The sequence below is a fragment of the Epinephelus fuscoguttatus genome, linkage group LG9 (genome assembly GCF_011397635.1).
Source record: "Epinephelus fuscoguttatus linkage group LG9, E.fuscoguttatus.final_Chr_v1".
Taxonomy (NCBI): domain Eukaryota; kingdom Metazoa; phylum Chordata; class Actinopteri; order Perciformes; family Serranidae; genus Epinephelus; species Epinephelus fuscoguttatus.
In genome coordinates, this window is record NC_064760.1 from 6563728 (window position 1) to 6582968 (window position 19241).

General features: G+C 40.9%; 1 protein-coding gene across 2 annotated transcripts in view; it reads right to left on the reverse strand.

The window, feature by feature from the left end:
* Positions 1–321: 321 nt before the first annotated feature.
* Positions 322–19241, reverse strand: part of LOC125894873 (polycomb group RING finger protein 3) — a 100442-nt gene continuing 81522 nt past the window's right edge. Inside the window, exons 8-10 of one of the 2 annotated variants that reach the window (XM_049586526.1) lie at positions 18197–18334; positions 12849–12929; positions 322–823 (exon numbers count right to left, since the gene is read on the reverse strand). In XM_049586526.1, coding sequence (XP_049442483.1) covers positions 791–823; positions 12849–12929; positions 18197–18334 — 252 coding nt within the window. In that variant the 3' untranslated portion in view covers positions 322–790. Of the gene's footprint in view, positions 824–2567; positions 11215–12848; positions 12930–18196; positions 18335–19241 lie in introns of those variants that run through there. The other variant, XM_049586525.1, reaches the window with a different exon arrangement.

Below are 19241 nucleotides of genomic sequence, written 5' to 3' on the forward strand. Positions count from 1 at the left end.
GTCAGGTTCCGTATATTTCTGAAAACAGGTATTTATCTTTGCGTTTGCACCTATCATTTACACGTAACCGCCGTTTTTCTCGACAAAAACGGAGATTTTCAAAAATGGCTTCCAAAGTGAAAGTTGGCATATATCCGTGTCTATGGAGACGTGTAAACAGGATAGACGGAGATTTTGGAAAACAATGACGTTGCAACCCAGTTCACGCATGCCCATTAGGCGCCCGGTAACCACAACAACAATAGCGGATATATGCCGGGTTGTTTACGTTTTGTTAGCACTTTTGGGATGATGGACTGGGGGCTCATCCTACTCTCCAATGTGCTATGTGTGAGCTCAGTCCTGCATGTTCTTTAATGAAGCAATAGGAGAAGATATTCGGTCTCAGTTAATGTAGTTTATTAAGCAGTAAAGGAATAAAATTACAGAGCTCTGGGTCTCAACTTCAAGTCCCTGACGAACAACAAAGGTGTGTCAGTTCACGAAGTCTGACCTCCTGTCCTTTCCCTGACCCAGTATATTTGAGCGTAACAGAGTGTCATTGTGCACGCAAGGCGTTGTCCTCTTCTCATTGGCAGTTCCACTTCCTCCTTCACCACACCACGCCCCTGCCTCGTGTTAATCTGACTCCTTCCCGCTGACAGTGGGGGCGTGGTTCCTGTTTTGAAAGACAAGAGAACAACACAACTCCCTACACGTGCTGTACCTTACTATCTGTACATCACTTTCTATTATTTTTACCATATATGAAACTAATTATCTAAGCATTGCGGTATGTGCTCCTCAGATTTCATGTCTCTTCCTCTCCTGTACTTCTCCGCTTCTGCAAAGCAAACACATTCAGATCAGCTGAAATCATCTTAGTATTCTCATTGTTCACACATCTAAAACTTATATAGTGAAACACAACTGATAGTAAAATGCATAAAATCATTCTATTCCCAACAGGGACTACTTATGAGCTTACAAATGAACTTAGCACTGCTGCATCAACATCACCTACATCGGTGCACAAAGACGTCTGCTTTGCCCAATATTAGTAAGTGCATAGCAGCTAACTATGCTACATGAGGTTATAATGTAGTTTATCATTGTTTTTATCACTAGTGCCAAGAGGGAAACAAATCACTGCATGTGCAGAACATTCTTCTATGGTGTTTGACATATGGCGTATCGCCACCTACTGGCCTGGCATGCTAATTGCAGCAAAAAGCTGCCATTTTGTGTCTTCGTGTAAACAGGGCTATCGTTTTCATAACTGACCATGTAAACCCAGAATTTTTTTTATGCGGGATAAATAAAAATCTGTTTTTATTTGTATCGGTATCCGTGTAAACAAGGCCTAAATGTAACCGAGAAAGGCAGGAGAGGTCTCAATTTTTGAGTTACGTTACAACAGTGACACAGACACCACCACACAAGTATAAATGCTCACAACGGCATAGGCCACGTGCGTAGGCAATGGCGTAGGCTTTACATAGAGCTGGATGTGATTTCATGTAACAAATGAATTGAATTAAATTGAACTGAAAGAATAAAACATGAACCAGCGTCAGTGACTTAGAGTTAGAGACAATTTGGCTGAAATATTTATTTGACAGTGTGTTTGTTGGTGGGTTTTCTTGGCCATTTTGTGTTTCTCACTCTGCATGTGGGATTCCACTGCCTTGATTTCCATCGTGCCAACTTTGAAAAACTCAGCAAAAAGTGCACCAAGCCTTTGTTTGTTGTCTGGTACAGGTTTTAGCCATGTGATGAAATCTTGATTAAATACACAAGTTTTATTGAATTTGTTCTTCGCCATGTCGTCCATGGTACAGCAGACAGTGGATCCTCTGCTCTGAGCATCCCTGCTGGAAACAAAATACAAGTGTTGCTGGTTCCATCATGATCTGAGTGACTGTAATGTGAGAGGCGTTTATTTGTTATTTAAATATGGGAAATATTACCCCTCAGCGAGAGCTAACTGCTGGAGAGGATGTGGCTGTTGAACGCCTTTTGGTGCCAAGGCTAAGAAAACAATACAGTTCATATCTGATTTAAAAGAGCCCTCACAGCTAGGAAACAGACTTGAAATTAAATGATGTGGATGCAACAGAAGGAAGAGTATGTGTTTTTAATATACCATGTGTGGCAACCATGAAGCAGGTGTCAAGAACATGGAAAAATCCAATCACACCCAAAACTAAATTCATGGATAACAACAATAGAAAAGATTCTTGAAATGGAGGGATTCACTTTTACAGGCAGAGACCAGAGAAATGGAATAAATTATATCCCAACAGCTGAATACACAAAATGACATACTGCTTTGGACAGGTATGAATTATTATTTGTAAGATGCTGAAAGAAACATTGCAATAAAATATTTTAAAAAACATGTTACCAATTACTTTGAGGTTTTACGCAGCATAAAAAAACCAAATATTCAGAAAATCCTACTTTCTACGTCTTGGCGTTAAGACATTTTAACACCAATTAAGGCCTTTTTTTTTAAGTGAATTTAATTCCTTTGATGACTGTCTAAAGATCCGCAGGAGCTCTGCACACACATGCAAACAAAGGAGTGACTTTTAAAGGCATTTATTGATGAAATACACACTTAGGTTTTGACAAAAGCTTCTGTAGTTTTGTACGTAAGAAATTCCAGCCCCATTCTAGACCCAAAACTCCTTGAATTCAATGTGGCAATGGAAACCAGTTCATTACATGTGCAATAAATAACAATAATACAAAAGGAGGCAAGGAAAAGGACACCTGAATAAGTGCCTGGGTTAACCTGAAAATAAAAACAAAGGAGAAAATTGTCACAGAAAACAAAACGGGGAGGAAAGAAAAGAGAGAGAGACAAGACTAAAATAAAATCCAGTCGTTTTGTATTTCGGGTGCATTAGTGTATGTTCTGAGATTTCCTGGTCACCCTCAGGACCAGAAGGCATTTAGTGACCTGAGGAACTGACTGGAAAAATGAAAAAACAAAGTCAACTATTGGAGTTCTACGCCGAAACCTGGAACCATCTGAGAACCGTATATTGCACATCTTCCTTGCAATAACAATAACCACATTGCCAGATTCACATTTCTTTTTTTGTCCTTTTCTTTTTTTTTTTGCGCTTGACCTAAAAAAGAAGACACCTATGTGTTGTTATACACAGACGGAGCATTGCGGAGACATTAACACACTTGGAATAATACAAAAAAGGGAATTCAATTTGAAATTCATAATTTAAGCCATTTTATGAGCTCTGTATCAGTTCAGCAAAAAAACAGGAGAGAAATACAATTTTTTTTGTTTTTGAGCAAAAAATGAGCAACGTCAGAAATTCTACTGCAGAAGTCACTTTTTCAGCATAAATAAATAACATTAATTTAAAAAAAAAAAAAAACTGGACAGATTAATTGATGACATCTGCTATGGCTCATGGGGGCGCGCCACTGTGAGGTCTGGTAATCGATTACTGAAACAACCTTTATCAGTTGAACACACAGGAGGAGTCGTTTTCAACCAGTGTGTCTTTGAAAGAGGACTCAGCTGATCCTGCCACCAGTGAACAATCTCTTAAAGCAACAGTCACGATCCTGAAGTGGCGTAACAATCCATAATTTAACCAGTCATTTGCTCTCAAACTGCACCACCCGCGGCGACGTGATTCAGTGCACTTGAGTGAGCTGCTTTTCAGAGCCCAGCAGCCTTTTAGAGGCGGCATCAGCTGCAGCGCTGCGGTGCAGTGCAGTGCCGCCCCGGCCAGACAATAATATATGTTTTTTGAGTGTGTGTTAGTCCATGTGGCCATCTGAGTGACCCTCGAGGTCTCCTTCTCTGCCACGCACAAAGCCTGCCTGTGAGATTACTGAACTTTACAGAGGACTCAGAAATAAGGGAGAGTGTGAGCTGGGCAACAAAGAAAGCTATCACACTCCCAGAGTGGATACTTATTACAGCGGAGCGAGCATAGAAGAGCCATTTTAAGTTGCCAGGAATGATTCTGCTGCCAACAAGCTTGAAATGAATGTTGCTGCCTTTAGAGCACAAGCTTCTGAGACATGATGTGTTCAGGGTCCGTGCACAAAGAAGAATAAATTGTTTACTTGGTGGTGTGCACTACGATGTACTGGTGCTGACAGTCCGCGTGAAGCTGCGCCTCCAATCAACATTTCACACAGCTCACCCCTGAGCCTCGCACAGATCTTGGCAGGGGATAACGAACGGGCTGACAGGTGTTCAAGGTCAAAGCAGAGAAGATGAGGCCGAGAACTGACAGATCACGGCCTCACCAGCCGATACTGACCCCAGTCTGCAGCGAGGCGGAGTCAAGCCGCCTGTAAGCCTCTCAGTTTGGCAGTCAAGCGTAGCTGCGCTGATGTCTTAATGTTGGTGCAGATAAAAAAGCGTCTCTTCTCTCTGCTGCGCAGGAGGTTGAAGATGCAGTATGCACACACTCTGGTGATGAGAGGCTCAAAAGAACAAAATCAACTTTATGTGATTCTTCATTTTTCGTCAAGTCTCAATCTGACTTTGGGAGGTGCAAACACCTCACCAGCACAGCCTATAATAAGTGTGAGTTTCTCTTAGAGGCAGGAAATTGCAGCTAGCACACCCGATTTCTCACTAGTTTTCTTGTTTTTCACAGCATCAGCCCCGTCACACTCTGACTTCTTAAAATCCCCTCTGTTTGTTTTCCAGAGCAAGCCCAGACAAGTGGGGAAACCAAACCCAACAAATCAATGACAAAAGGGGATGGGTGGTGGGGCGGGAGAGGCAGGGATGAAGCCAGCACCTTCTGAATCTGCACAGCGAGACAGCTCTGACAAGAAAAGACACCCGAGGACTCGAGCACGGACGAGTTCAGAGCAAAGACGTGTGGCGGAGAAAAAAAAGGCGACGGGAGCGACACAGTGCTTTGCTGTCTTAGTCTGAAGTTTGAACGAGGAGTCGTTAGCACCAAAGGAAGCACCAGAGATCTGACGGTCACTGCGGCATCGCCCTTTCCATCAGGTTCCTCATCTGTCACACAGATTACAGGGTTCTGGGAACAATACTCTTAAAATCAACACGGACAAAGTGAAAGGCTTCGTTCACACTGCGGCTCTTTGGGTTGAATCATATATTTCACTCTGGTGGTGACAGAAAAGTCGCAGGTAGTAATCAGTCCTGCAGAGCTGATGGATTCTTAGAGCTCTTTGATACCTATATTGTTCGGTCCGGACTTCTCAGTTTGATTCAAACCAAGATTACAGGTGTGAAACCGCCCACCATGAAAGCTATGGGGTGTCACTACTGCGATGCTGGAGGGTTACAGCAGACAGCGCTCGAAATAAAGGGATGGTTTCTGCTCAGGTGTTCTTTGGGTGAGCTCTTTTTAGCCTCTATGATCTGAAGAACTTTTAGGTGCACTTAACTGGATGGCAGCCAATATTTATTAGTGTTTGCCAATAGTAAGCATTTGTTTATGGTCAGACTTTTTTTTTTTAATAATTACAGAATTGTTATTCTGCCTCATATCTTTAGCTTTCGTACCAAAAATATTCCAACCCAAGGCCGGCTGCAGATGCCTCATCAAAACGAATTAACTATCCCCCATGTTCTTTAATAGTGTGCCACCAACTGAGCCTTTAGGCAAATGCAAAAAGTGTTGTACGCCATTGTTATGATGTGATATGGCTCAGCTGCTGTTTGTTTCCAGTGTCAAGTTATTTTAATAAGAACACACAGTGTGCTAGTATGTGCAGCACGCTACGACTAACAACTTATTTTAAGCCAAATCATGTTCGTTTTCTGAACCTAACCATGTGTTTTTGTTGCCTAAACTTAAGGAAATAAATGTTAAATCGAGCTGTTTTTAGATGCATTGTACGTTTTATTTTTAAAGACTATACATGTCCCGAGCAGAAACTGTGCATTCCCTGTGAAAACGGAGGTGTACTTTGAAAAGACACGATACATGTAACAAGTGTAAATTGACTCGCCATCCAAGAACGTAAAAATCAGACACAGGAAGATACCTTGCACAAAATTGTAGGTGTTGGACGAGTTCTGATGAGAAAGCTTTGTTTTTGCTTGTGCAACTGTTTTGTCACGATCACCATTTTGGTAAAATATTCATACGTTTGTCATCAGTTGGACTTTAATTCGATATATTTGTGGATTTCAGAATAAAGAGAAGGACTACACAACATTTTCCTCTTCACAGCAATGAGGAATAATCTGATGTGAGGGGGAAACCCAAAAGTGCAGCAGTGTGAACGCAACCACCTCAGTGTAAAGAAAAAAAAATGAACACACGTATAGATGTAACCTTTGTTTCAATGCCAGTCCTTCTAATCAGTACGACACAGTGTATGCAGTGCTCTGCATAATACAGAAATGTAAGTGTTGATAACATTTGTTTGCGTTTGTAGTCACCGTTATCGTAGCACCTTGTGTTGGGTGTTTTACAGCTTAATCACCTGAGGAAAAAGCTTATGTACACTGAAGAGATTTCATCATCAACAGACTGCAGAGCCACGAGGTGACGACACGTGAACATGATGAGGCGGAGAGCAGAAGCTGAAGTTTGTAGCGGCTGATATCAGAGTCAAACCGCATTTTCACCAACGTAAAACCAGATCACTGTGACGTCAGCCTCAGAACGTCTTTAAATTTACTGACATTTGCCTTATTCCTATGAATAACCTGCGTATAAGCCTTTAAACACCAAGTCTGCACTTACAAAGACATAACAGCACATTAGGACATTATTGTTGTGGGGGTTTGCAACAAGTTCGAACACAGTAGTCTTCCAGGAGCTGACAAGCTGGTAGGGCTCATTGTTCTTGGTTTTTAATCATTTTAAGAGTTGATCAGCATAATTTTTTTTTTTTAAACACCAAATTCTGATTTTTTTTTTTTTTTTTTTGGTCTGCCTTAGTTCATTAAAAAGTTGTTAGCTGCTGCAGGAGTGCAATCACAATGATCACAGGATAATTACAGAAATAAGAAGGGAAGAGAAATTGTAAACGCAGGATTTTTGTGCTGCAAATTACATTTCTGTAATCAGATTTTCACCTCGACCTGCAAGCAGGAGGTACACTGGGGTCCAAGCACCTGGTGCATATTAAACACACTTGCCATGAATTTAAACCAAAAACAATGAACTCTTTAGACAGGCGGCTGGATTACACACAAAGGTTACCATAAGAGGAAAACTCAAACAGGCAGAGATGATATCACAGACTGCAGGAGGAGTTTTGGTTGAGCTGGTTAGGTACAGACCTGTAGGCTATAAAAACGTCTATTTAATACACACGTCATATAGGTCCTTACGAGGCAGGGTTCCTATACAAGTCTCCATTTCCAAACATAGCACAATACTGGGAATGATAAGAGGATTTCCAATAAACGTCTGTGTTTTACACGTGTCAGACTTGTTATCCAATCTCAAAAGTTGTCAAATGACTATTTTTTCAGACTTCTGGAGCCTTCTGATGCATAGGAACCCTGCTCATGATAAAACAGCTTGTAGTGGGCAGATACAATGCAAGGGTGAATAATTGTTTAGTTACAGACAGGTCAGTGAGGTAATACTACTTGAGGTCTGACATGGTGTTCAGGGATCCAGTCGTTGTAACGTTAAAGACAGTTTAGCAGTTTGAATGTTGTGAGTAAAGACATTTTGTGGTTGAACAGAACATCGGTTTGCTGTGTCACACGGTTAAAGAACAGCACGTTCCCGAGGAACAATCCTCCTCAGGGTTAGAAACATACATTTAGAAGCACCAAATGACCAAACAGTAGTCATTTTTATTCAGAATTTCATTATCAAAATGCTCAAAAACCCTCCCTGTGCGAAACCTGAATTTGCGAGTCATTTCTCAAAAATACTCGTAAATTTGTGTCATTTTGTGAAGTCAACAATATTGAACACTGGCTGCAAAAAAAAAATCCAAGTTTTGTATGGATTTTGTGACAGAAACATTATCCACTTGACTTTCAGAAATCTTCTTAAACGCAGTGCAAATGTGCACGTCTGCAACTCCAACTGGCAGTGAGAAGTAACTGAAAAATACCCCATAAACACAACGATGTGACGTCAATACTCTGCACTCATGTCTATCACGCCGGCCCATCTGTGATGCTTCATACCGAGGAAGTCCAGCTCTGAAGAGAAAAGTCGCAGTTTACCATACTTTGCTCTTAACTTTCAAATTCACTTCCTGTGAGCGAGAAAATGTCCAAACTTAACGTCAGAGTTAGCTTAAGATGCTCAACTCTGTTACAGCCTCACTTTGTCATTGAGGCTGTTAAGACAAACGAGACTGGTGCGTAATTTACAAGTTAGAAAAATCTATTGTGTTGCAGCTTTGACAGAGTTTTGCCGGTCCAGTCACCAGAGGAAAACGTTGACATTGTACGTTTCTGCAAACCATGAATACATTGCATTTACATGTTTCATACGTATCATATCAACGTTTCTAAAGTGACGTATAAGCTGACTTTATCATCCTAAATGTTGGTTGTTTCAGGGAGCAATTGCTTTGTGTCCTGCAGATTTTTAGCCTCCAAACGTGGGTATTTTTAGCATCCCAAGGCTGTTTTTTCCAATGTCTTTTTAGCCCTAACACATGGATGCTTTTTTGGGAACCACTGGTGTTTCCTGCAGCTTTTTAGCCCCCAAGTGTCATTGATTTTAAGCAACTCTTGGCTCTTTGTCATGCTGCTTTATAGCCCCCAGTCGGTGTGTTTTTTAGTGACCTGTCACTGTTTTTCCAGCAGGGTTTGTGCCATGAAAAATAGGTTGTTTTTACCAAGACATCACTATGTTTCCAGTGGGGATTGTGCCCCCAAAACCGGATATTCTAAGCCAAAACATGATCTTTCCCTAACCATAACCAAGTGGTTTTGGTGCCTAAACCTAACCACACATTAATCTAAGTGTTGGTGAAATATATGAGCTGACTTTGTCATCAAAAGGTGGAGGGCATGTCACCTAGGTGCAATGCCTGCTGAGCTGCAGACTACTGAACCAGTTGATTTTTAGCAAGTAATTGCTGTGTTTCCAGCAGCTTTTTAGTCCCCAAACTAAGGTGTATTTTAAGGACCCAAGGCTGTTTTTCGAACGTATTTCAGCCCCCAAACATGGGTGCTTTAGGGAACAATTGTTAGGTGTCCTGCATATTTTTAGCCCCCAGACGTAGGTGTTATTTAGGGATCTGTTGTTGTGTTTCCTGCAGCTCTCAAACCCCCAAACAAAGGTGTTTTTAGTGACAGAAGGCCGTTTTACCAACAGCTTTTTAGCCCCCAAACATTGGTGCTTTTTCAGGAACCAATGCTGTGCTTGTTGCAGTTTCTTAGCCTCCAACCATGGGTGTTTTTGGGGACCAGTCACTGCGTTTCCTGCAGCTTTTTAACCCTCAAATGTGATTGTTTTTTAGTAGCTCTTGGCCCTTTTTCCAGTGGCTTTAAAGCACCCAGTTGTGGTGTTTTTAGCAACCGTCACTGTTTTTCCAGCAGAAATAGTGCCACGAAGACATTGCTGTGTTTTCCGTTTGGTTTGTGCCCCCAAAACCAGATAGTACCCAAGACATGATCTTTCCCTAACCATAACCAAGTGGTTTTGGTGCCTAAACCTGTCCACACATTAATCCCAGTGTTGATGAAATGTAACTTTACATAATAACGTGAAAATGCAATGTATCCTCGATTTGCATATATGCACAATGCCAACACTATTTTCTGGTGTTTGGGTTGGCTCTGGAGTGAAAATGTAGCAGAGGAAAATGCATGGTATGCAGGGTGCAGGGTGCAAACAACATCTGCTGCTCGCAGCTCAACTCAAAGCTGTAAACATGTGGGTGTATCAGTACTTGCCTGCCTGGTGCTGCTGAAACACTGCAAACACACGAGGATGGATATTAAGGACTGCGTGGTGTGAGATTAAAATCTATAAACATGAACAAGTTCTCTGCCCAGATATTGCATTTTTATGTCTCGCAGGCATTTTTTGAACGTGAGTGTTTTGTGTAGCATTATTGTTAAGACAGAATTGGTTCAAAATGATGTCCAACAAACAAAAACAAACGAAAAAAGACAAATATGACTGTATTCCATGGAAGGCAGGTGAGATGAGGAGCATGGGGAGGCGGGGGAAGCTTTCTTCTTAAAGTCATGTAATGCAATGTAACATACTCAGACCCCACGTACACACAAATGGCAGAGGATTTGATATATTCGTTTTGTGTCTTGCTCAGACAACATAAAGATGCATCTATATATTTTGATACTGATAGTGAGTCTGTCTTTAAAAATCCTAATTTATCGCCTCCGGACACTTATCGCCCAACATATAGATAGCACTTCTGGGATCCACTCTTTTTTTAACAGTCTAAAGTCTCTCTTACTCTCTTCAGTCTCTCTCTCTCTCTCTGTAATGACATTTTATGTACAATATTGGTATATAGAACATAAATTACTACACAAAATTTTTTAGCCTATTCACAATTGACAATCATCAAGAACCCAATAGCAAATTAGACAAAGCCAACAAAATGAAAATTAAAAAAAAAAAGATTCAGAGACAATTTACTTGATAAACAGCTTAAAATTGATGCCTGTTGTTATATAACTTTTTCCATATACTTTCTGTGCTCCCAAGACGTGTCGAGTGTATTGTTGAAGAAAAAAAAACACCTTTTTATATATATATATAAAAAAAAAACGTCCTCCTCTGCTCTCAGTCATTGTCTCGGGAGGATGAAATCTGCATGAAGCTCAAAAAGACGTGATTCCCGACATCTTGTTTGTAAACAGAGCACCAGTAGTGTCTTGGTTCCATGTGTCTCTTCTGTACAAAAGTATAAATATATGCTTTCTCTCCATTAGTTTTTTTTTTTTTTTTTTCTGTTTTGTTTTGTTCACATATCTAGGATGTAGCGGACAAAAAAATGGTTGTTTTAGTTCCTAAAAACACACCAGTGTCGCAGTATCTGTGCTGGAGGTTGCCAGTTTTTGTTGTAGTTGCCCCCCCCTCCCCCGTCTTTAGAACCCGATTTGCTGGCTTGTGTTGACTGTTACCGTCGGGTGTTTGCTTGGTGTTGGTTGATAGTCTTTGCATAAATAAAAAGGTTTCGGCACAGTCCGCGGCCACTGGGCCCCCAAAAAAAGAAAAACAACCGTTGTGTCCGTTTTAGCTACAGCAGATCCATCTTGGGTCTGTAATGGAGCAGGAGGGGGGATTTCTGGAGGGGAAACAAAAACACAACCTCAGTATGAGCTGTTTCTGTGAGACCACTTTATAGACTGTTCATTAAACCCGTCCTCTAAACATCAGTTAGCTTATTAACCAAAGAATGCCTGTCAAGCTCTGCATTGTGGATGGGTCTCCAGCTAGAGAGATACTCTCCGTCCCAAGAGTTTGTAAAGTCTTTATGGAAATTTATTGGAAAGTTATTTTCACTGAAAATATGTGGGAAAAATTGTAAGAAATAGTTTGTTGTCTGTTCTATAGCCCTGTTATAGTCTGGCCAGCTGCCCGTGGTTGACCCCGCCTTTCGCCCAAAGACAGCTGGGATAAGTTCCAGCACATCTGTGACCTTGTGCCAGGATAAACTGCTGCTGAAAATGAATGAATAAATGTCTGGTCTACTGTAACGTTAGCATGCCAGCTAACTAGCTTACAACAGAAAAAATATAGAAAACAAAAAACACAAAATAAAAATATACTCCCCAAGGCTAAAAGTCTACATATTGTAAGATAACTAAATAATTTTCTGGGGTTATAGATTATGTTTTTAAAAAAGAAAAAAGGGCCCTAACATGTATATGGATATCTTTAAAAACAAGTATTTATTCCTAATGTTTTTTTTAAAAAAAAAATCTGTCCACACTAACCTCATTTTACTAAATATTTCCGTCCACACTAGAACACAACAATGACTCCAAACACTCAACCGCTCGCCCCGCCAGTAGGTGACGATAAAGGCTACCTCAACAATACGTCAAATACTGGAGAATGCGTGGTGAGTTTATTTTTCCTTTAGTTGTTTTAACAAATTAAACAGTGATAAAAACAATAGTAGCTAATTATTTCTTTATTTACACATGTTTGACATCATACATATTTGGTGCTACAGCCAAGCCAAAATGTGACTCGCGTGGACGGATGATGAGGTACACCATTGTTGCTGTTGTACCTGGCACGTCATCGTTTTCTATATGCTCCATTAACATGTCCATATGGATACAAAGTAATTGGAGTTTTGAAAATTCTCCACCTTAAAAGGCAGTTTTAGTGACCTACACTCTGTTTGCGTGGACAAGAGGCCAAAACTTAGTTTTCGAAAACATCCCTACACCTGTAGACAGGGTCTATATCTGAGTTTAGCTCAACATTAGCAGGTGTGTCCTGGACTTTTTGCCTGAGACGTGTAGCTTTAGCCTCAGACTTTTTATGCGACATCACATGGTGCTAATTTAGCATATGTAGCCATTATTTTGACATAAGCTCGTTAGAAGTATTACGAAGTCTGACGACTTCTCAAACAACTCATCCACATCTAACCTGGCATCGATTAGCTTGTTACGTTAGCTAACTACAGCTGATAAAACACATCAGCGAGGCCATTTTAGTTTTCTGTAAACTGACAGATGTTGACTGAAAGAAGCTGTCTCCTTAAATCTGAAATCCAGTGACAAATCATTGTTTCAAAAACAGCCCCAAATATCAATCGGCCACAGTTGTAACTACTAGAATGTAAAGCTCAACAGGCGTAGCAACACTTAAAAAAGGGGGCAGGGTTTAGCAAACAGTTGGTGAGGATGTTTACCCATAATGCAGTGCGGTTAAATCACTTCAACTCAGAGAATGACTCACCTTAAATCTCCATCTTGTCACAACAACAAATTTCAAAGTGTGGTCCTTTCCCAAGATTTCCTCGTTGCATAAAATGTCCAGCTGTGAAAATATAAGATAGAGCAAATTATTAAACAATGTCTGACTTCAGAGTGACCTGAGGTGAATGTGACTGAACTGTGACAAACACGTCCGATGCCACTGCTGTTGGGTTTTTAAGGCTGTGTTTGATGCAGAAATAAAACTTCCACCACCTGTCTGCTGCCCCCTCTGCTCTCATTTTTCAGTCTTGAGTTACAACATGTCTGTGTCTCGGAGAGGAAGCTTAGTTTGACTTGGAGTGTGGCCCCTGGCTCCTGTGCAGCAGCGGGGATTTTTGAGAGAATGCATGAGTTCGATACTGAACACCAAATCTACTGCTCCCCCTGTGAAGTCAACATTGATATTCTGCTGAGCGGCACCTCGCATCTGCATCTGCCAGTCAATACTGAGAGGGAGGCAGAGTGGGATGGAGGGAGAGGAGGCTGGAAGCAAACACGGCCACAGCGCCACCTGCTGGCTCTGACTGGATAACCCTAAACAGCCTTTATTAGCGCTGACAGAGCAGTGGAAAGTGTCCAGGGTGTGTGATTAGAGGGTGCTAAATATTATCCAGAGGAAAGCTGGAAATGTGATTTCATCCTTAAAGTCATGGAGGGCTTTGTGCTAAAATAAAAAACAATTAAGAGAAAAAATACGACAAAAGAACATCCCTGATCCTTTTTGATTTCCTTGTATGACCCAGAAAGTTTTACATTAAAGATCTGGAGAAATTATAATCCTTACCAAAATAAACCTGCACAAAAAGAGTAATGATATTTCTTTAAGAAGTCAACTTCTAAGCACAAATAAAGCTTATTTTAGCTTCTTTAAAGTGAATATCTGCTGGTTTTCTTTATGTTTTGTGACATTAAATTGAAGATCTTTAGGTTTATCACTGTTGATAGCATGAACCAGTTGAGTGAATATGTCAGCTTGGGCTCGGACAAATTGTGCTGGGCACTTTTCACTGTTTTCTGACACTCAATAGACCCAAAGGATTCATCTATTAAGATGTCTGTTCTGTTGAGAAAATAACTGGATTAAGTATTGTAAATAATCAGTAGCCCGATAGACAATGAAAAGATTAACTGCACATTATTTTACGACAGACATAAAGGCATTCTCTAGTTCCCAAACTGGGGTTCAGGATCCCCCAAGTGTTCACAAGGTGAACCTGAGGAAAGAAAAGAAGGAGGAAGAAAGAACATTCTTGCTACACAATTATGTTTTCGGATTTTTCTGAAATAATTGCTAGAGAAATTTTCACCTCTACAAGCTATAAAAACAAATCAATCATAGAATGGATTGTCAGTCTTAAGCCCCTTTTACACAAAGATCGTGCTTCAGGGCCGCTACGAACTCCCTTCATTACAGCGCTTTTGAATTTTTAAGAACCAAACAACGGAGGCATCATACCGCTCCAGCGTGACTTTAAAAGCATGCCGGCATCCTGGAATCAATAGAGGCATGACGGACGTGACAACAGCGTCAGCCTCTAGAGTGATATATAACACGTGTCGGCAGCATTTTCTAAACAGCAACAATGGCATAACATGGCAATAACAATCATTTACCGTCCCTGTTGGCTGATCTTGTCCTCTGCTTGGTGGGTTAAGAACTCCCAGACCTCATTGTTTTCGGCTGCTGTTCTATGTCTTTGAGTTAGCTGCTAACTGCTACAAGCTACTTTTTACATCTCCCGCGGTGGCTCGCACACATAACATGTCATCAATACATGACACCGGTGCCACCATGATCCCCTGCTGTTGGCTGTCTTGTTTACTACCTCTGTTCCCGGTTCAGAGGCAAGACAAATCTATCTCCCCACTTCACAATCATACCTTTTACAAAGAACGGCAGGAAGAAATAACGGCCTGATACTTAAGCCTTGAGCAGGCAGTGTAAAAGGGGCTTTTGACTTATCATTGCTGTCTAGTGAAAACCAAGCATCTGCAAATAAAGTGAGTTTGAGTTTCTCAGATCAACTGAAGGTTCCTTTATGAGATGAGAAAATTCTTGTACATGTTAACCTCATCAAACCTTTTTAACCCCCATTTGATTGTCTGAAAAAGAACTATAGCCTCACAGTTGTATGCCTCCGCCAACCAGTCAAGGTGCAGTTCACATCCATGTCTGTCCAGACTCAAGACATATGTAGTGAGGACTTTAAGGATATTAAGCGTAGTTTTTGGCAAAATACTTATTGACGTGTAATTCTAGTGGTCTTCACTTAGAAACCATTTTTACAAAGGGGTACAGAGGACTGAGGGAGACCTTCCACAATCACCTGAAGCTCAATATCTGCAAAACCAATGAGCTTGTGATGGACTACCAGAGGAATAGGACAGAACACAAAGCTGACAATGCTTCAAATATAAATGTTGCTGCAAAGAAAGTACAACTGCTAAAACACTGGCGCTTCACACAATAAGATCTATACAATCAGCACAGTTTCAAGATGAGTCACCCAAGATTGGTGTTACATATTATGTATCCAACCAAATGTCTCCCCTCCTGTTCCTGAGTTATGGTGTTGAGTAACGGCCAGGAAAGTTTTTTTGCATAACTTTATGATGCCACAGTGAAGCTGACCTTTTGGATATTAAATGTCATCACTGCATTCTATCCTATTAGACACTGGTGTGACGTTTTGTCATAATTAACGTATGAATTCTTGAGTTACGGCCAAAAAGGTGTTTTATGAAGTCACAGCAAGTCCAAGTGGAGTTTTCTGCCAAATTTGAAGAGAGTATCCTTCAAGAATGGGATGGAACCCTCAAACAAAATGTCTACGGCCACAGCTGTCACCTGCACTTCGTCACAGAGGGCTATCACAGGACAGCCACGATATGTAACCTCTGAGGAGAGGGAGCAAGACGTTATTAATCAGCTAAAAAGGTACGTGTGATGTGAGAATGTTGTAGGTCTTTACATAGTGTAGATTGTAATGTAATAGTGTCTCCTACACTTAATGTAATCTTCCACAGTGACTGTATATCAAAGATAAGCTTTTTAAAGAGGTTCGTCAGTTTGGGCGTTTCTTCTCTTCATGTATTCATGCGTTCACTTCCTGCAGACACATTTAGATGGGTGACAGGAGGAATGAGTAAATGGCGCACTGTTCTCTGACAAAGCAAAGTGTTGTAAAGCTCTGCGCTCGGCTCGCCGCTGGTAACAGAATTGGTGCGAACAACAGCTTTTGATAGTCAATAGATAGGACAACAATGGGAGAGCGGACGTCCTTGCCAAAGTGGTGCTATGGAGGCCGACGATATGATGGAGCCTACCCACTCATCTCTGTGACAGCCAGTAAAAAAAGAGACAGGAAATAAAAAATAGAAGACACGAAGGCGTCTGTGATGATTATTCACGGCGTTCTAAAAATCCATCTTTCAAACGATCGCCCACTCTTCCCCCTGCTGCTCTGAACGGGGCGGCAAGCACAATAAATAGAAAAATTACCACATGTAGATATCATTAAAGGCTCATTTCCTGCTAAATATAACAAACACAAAAGGACTTGTATGAGTCAGTGCGGAAAAGTATAATTAACTGACCTTTATGTAATTTCTCATGATCAACTAAACTTTCTGATACGCACCACCCAGCTGGTGCTTCCAAACATGTCCAAACAAATGCCAAGAATTAAAAAGATTTGTTCCAAATTGCTACAAATCCATTTTGGGGGGAAAAATAATGTTTGTCAGCCGTTAATGAGCACAGGAATTAAAGATGACAGAGAACTGAGTAATCCAGAGTTGCAGTCATTTTGTCACAAAATGCTGTAAAATTAATTTTGGTCACTCTCATCTTGTCTCACCACCCAGTGAGAATCCTCTGTGCTCATGAATTACTTTTAATCAGTTGATTCTCTGATATTAAAACCTTTTAATATGTCCTCTTTTTCTTTTTGCAAAGAAGACTGATATAAAACTTTAAAATGCACTGTGTAGCTTGAGCTTTTCAGAGTTTTTGCAGGTGTTACCTGCAAGGAAACTATGAATATTATAAACTAGAATATTACAGATTCCTTGGTTACCTGCAGGAAAAAGCAGCAAAACAATTGCTCTGGTGCCAAATGTTACTGGAAAAGTTCTGTATGTAACTTTCAGAATATCCTTGTAATTAATGACACTGTTGGGTGTTAAGTGAACTGCAGTCAGCATCCTGTTGCCTGCGCTCGCACTCAATAACCGTCAGCCAAACCAGTAACGTGACACACAAGAGACTGAATGTGATTGGCTGGAATCATGCTGGTAGAATGCTAGAAAATGCATTGCAATCATATTGAGGATAACATTATCTGTAATGTTCCGATATTTAATTTGAACCATTAGCTCCATAACTAGCTTGCCATTTGCACATTTACTTAATCAGCTAACCAAAGCAACCAATGACAAGTCCATGCAGAGTAGCATTACAGCTGCCTAACCTTAGCTTAGTTTATAGTTAGCTTGCACTGCTCTTGGCTAGCAGACATCACTTTGTACCATTACATCCTTTATTGTTGGCTAAGTCAACAGTATCAATCACAGCAGCCATGGCCCACATGAATCAGTATCATGGATCATGTTAGCTAGTGAGGTGATTTGGCAAGCTAGCAAACTAAGACAGCAATAACGTTAGCGGGTGAGCTAGCTATGGTTAACGAATTTGCAAACCAGCCCAGAAGTCTGAATGAATTAGCTGACATTATCCACTCAAGACAGTATTTTGCTACATTAGCTAGCTAGCAATTTCTCCGCGTTAGCAAGCAAGCTAACATTAGCTATCATTAGCCAGCTAAAGCTACAATATAGTTCACGTCAGTGAAACTCTGAATTTTGATGAATTTACAGTGTTTTAGACCACCAATTTTAATTTTTAATTTAATTTAAGAGAGACAATGAGACAAGAATTAGCTAGCTAGCACATCCCACGGCCCCAAACTTGCTACAGCCCTCATCAAAGGTCCATCTACGAGCTACCGCTGCATGTGTGAACACTGTGCTGTCATTTGTTGACAATAACTGACTCTGTTAGCATTAGCAGACTCCATTTCTAAGCTAACATTAGCTACTGTTGAACACTGTAGGTACTTTAGGGGAATTGAAGAGAGGCAAGAAATCTCTAGGATTTTGTCAGGAAAATAAATCAATCCTTTTTATACAGAAATCAGTCCACAAGCTGATGGGCAACCCAGGAAGTTAAGTGACTTCACAATCTGTTCACCCATTGGCAATAAACAATGATGAATGTATGTAAAAGGTTTTACTGTTTCATGTCCCATTGTGTGTTAATATCTGTACCTCATTAAATGATGTCAGGTTAAGCTTTTTGGCGATGAACTTCTTGAGGTGGAGGACTGTGGCTTGTGCTGAACAGCGGATCCACTTGCGCTTCAGGCCTCGGAGCTTGCTGCTGTTGCACTCCAAGCAGATGCTGACCTGTTACAGGAAACACAGAGAGCAGAGGTTGAGCATCCTTCTGAGGGAAACAAAAGGCCCTGACACCAAATACAGCATGGTTAGGCTACAAATTATGCCTACCACGCACAAGAAAACTTTGAAAAGACTTTGAAAAGTCTGAAACCATCTCAAATCATAAGACAATCTGAGTATTAAGACCTTACAAAGACTGAGGATCTTGTGGAGTCACTATTTGCAAGACCACAACTAGATTCCTTTTGAGATTACTTCTCATCCTGCTGCTGGTGGAAAAAACTACACCAAACTCCCTTTAGAAATGTGAGATATTAAGATTTTCTGAAGTGTTCACAAAAACACACAACGTCTGAGACACAACATAAAAGGCGTCATATGTCGACCGTATCCTTGTCAATTCAGCATTAAAATAATCCATAGAGATGAACTGGATTTTGTTGATTCAACCTGCTACCAGCCTCCGTTGATTAGCGGCACTATTTTAGTCGGAGAGCCGCGGGAATGAGAGTCACAAAATACTCCCCATCTCCATCAGTTTCTCCTCCTTTTCCACGGTACAAGAGAACTGAGACTTGTTCACGTTCTTGCGCTGTGGGAGGAAGCCGGACCAGCGAGCATGCTAGCGAGCAGCTAGCAAGAGGACCTAATAACTGTGCATGGGGCCTTCTAATGTAGGCAATAACGAAATCTGAACACAAGTGGTCACCTAGAGTCACATGATAGACATAGGTGTGAATGATGATGTCTATCAGCTGTCAGCTTGGGATTACCAAAACGCGTGTTATAAGGTTACCAGATGTAAACAGACTCTTTCAAACCACTTAGCTTGCAGCTAATCATAAAAGATACTGTAGTCCAAGTATCTGCCAGTCTACAGTCAATGACCTGAGGGTTACTAAACAGACTAAAG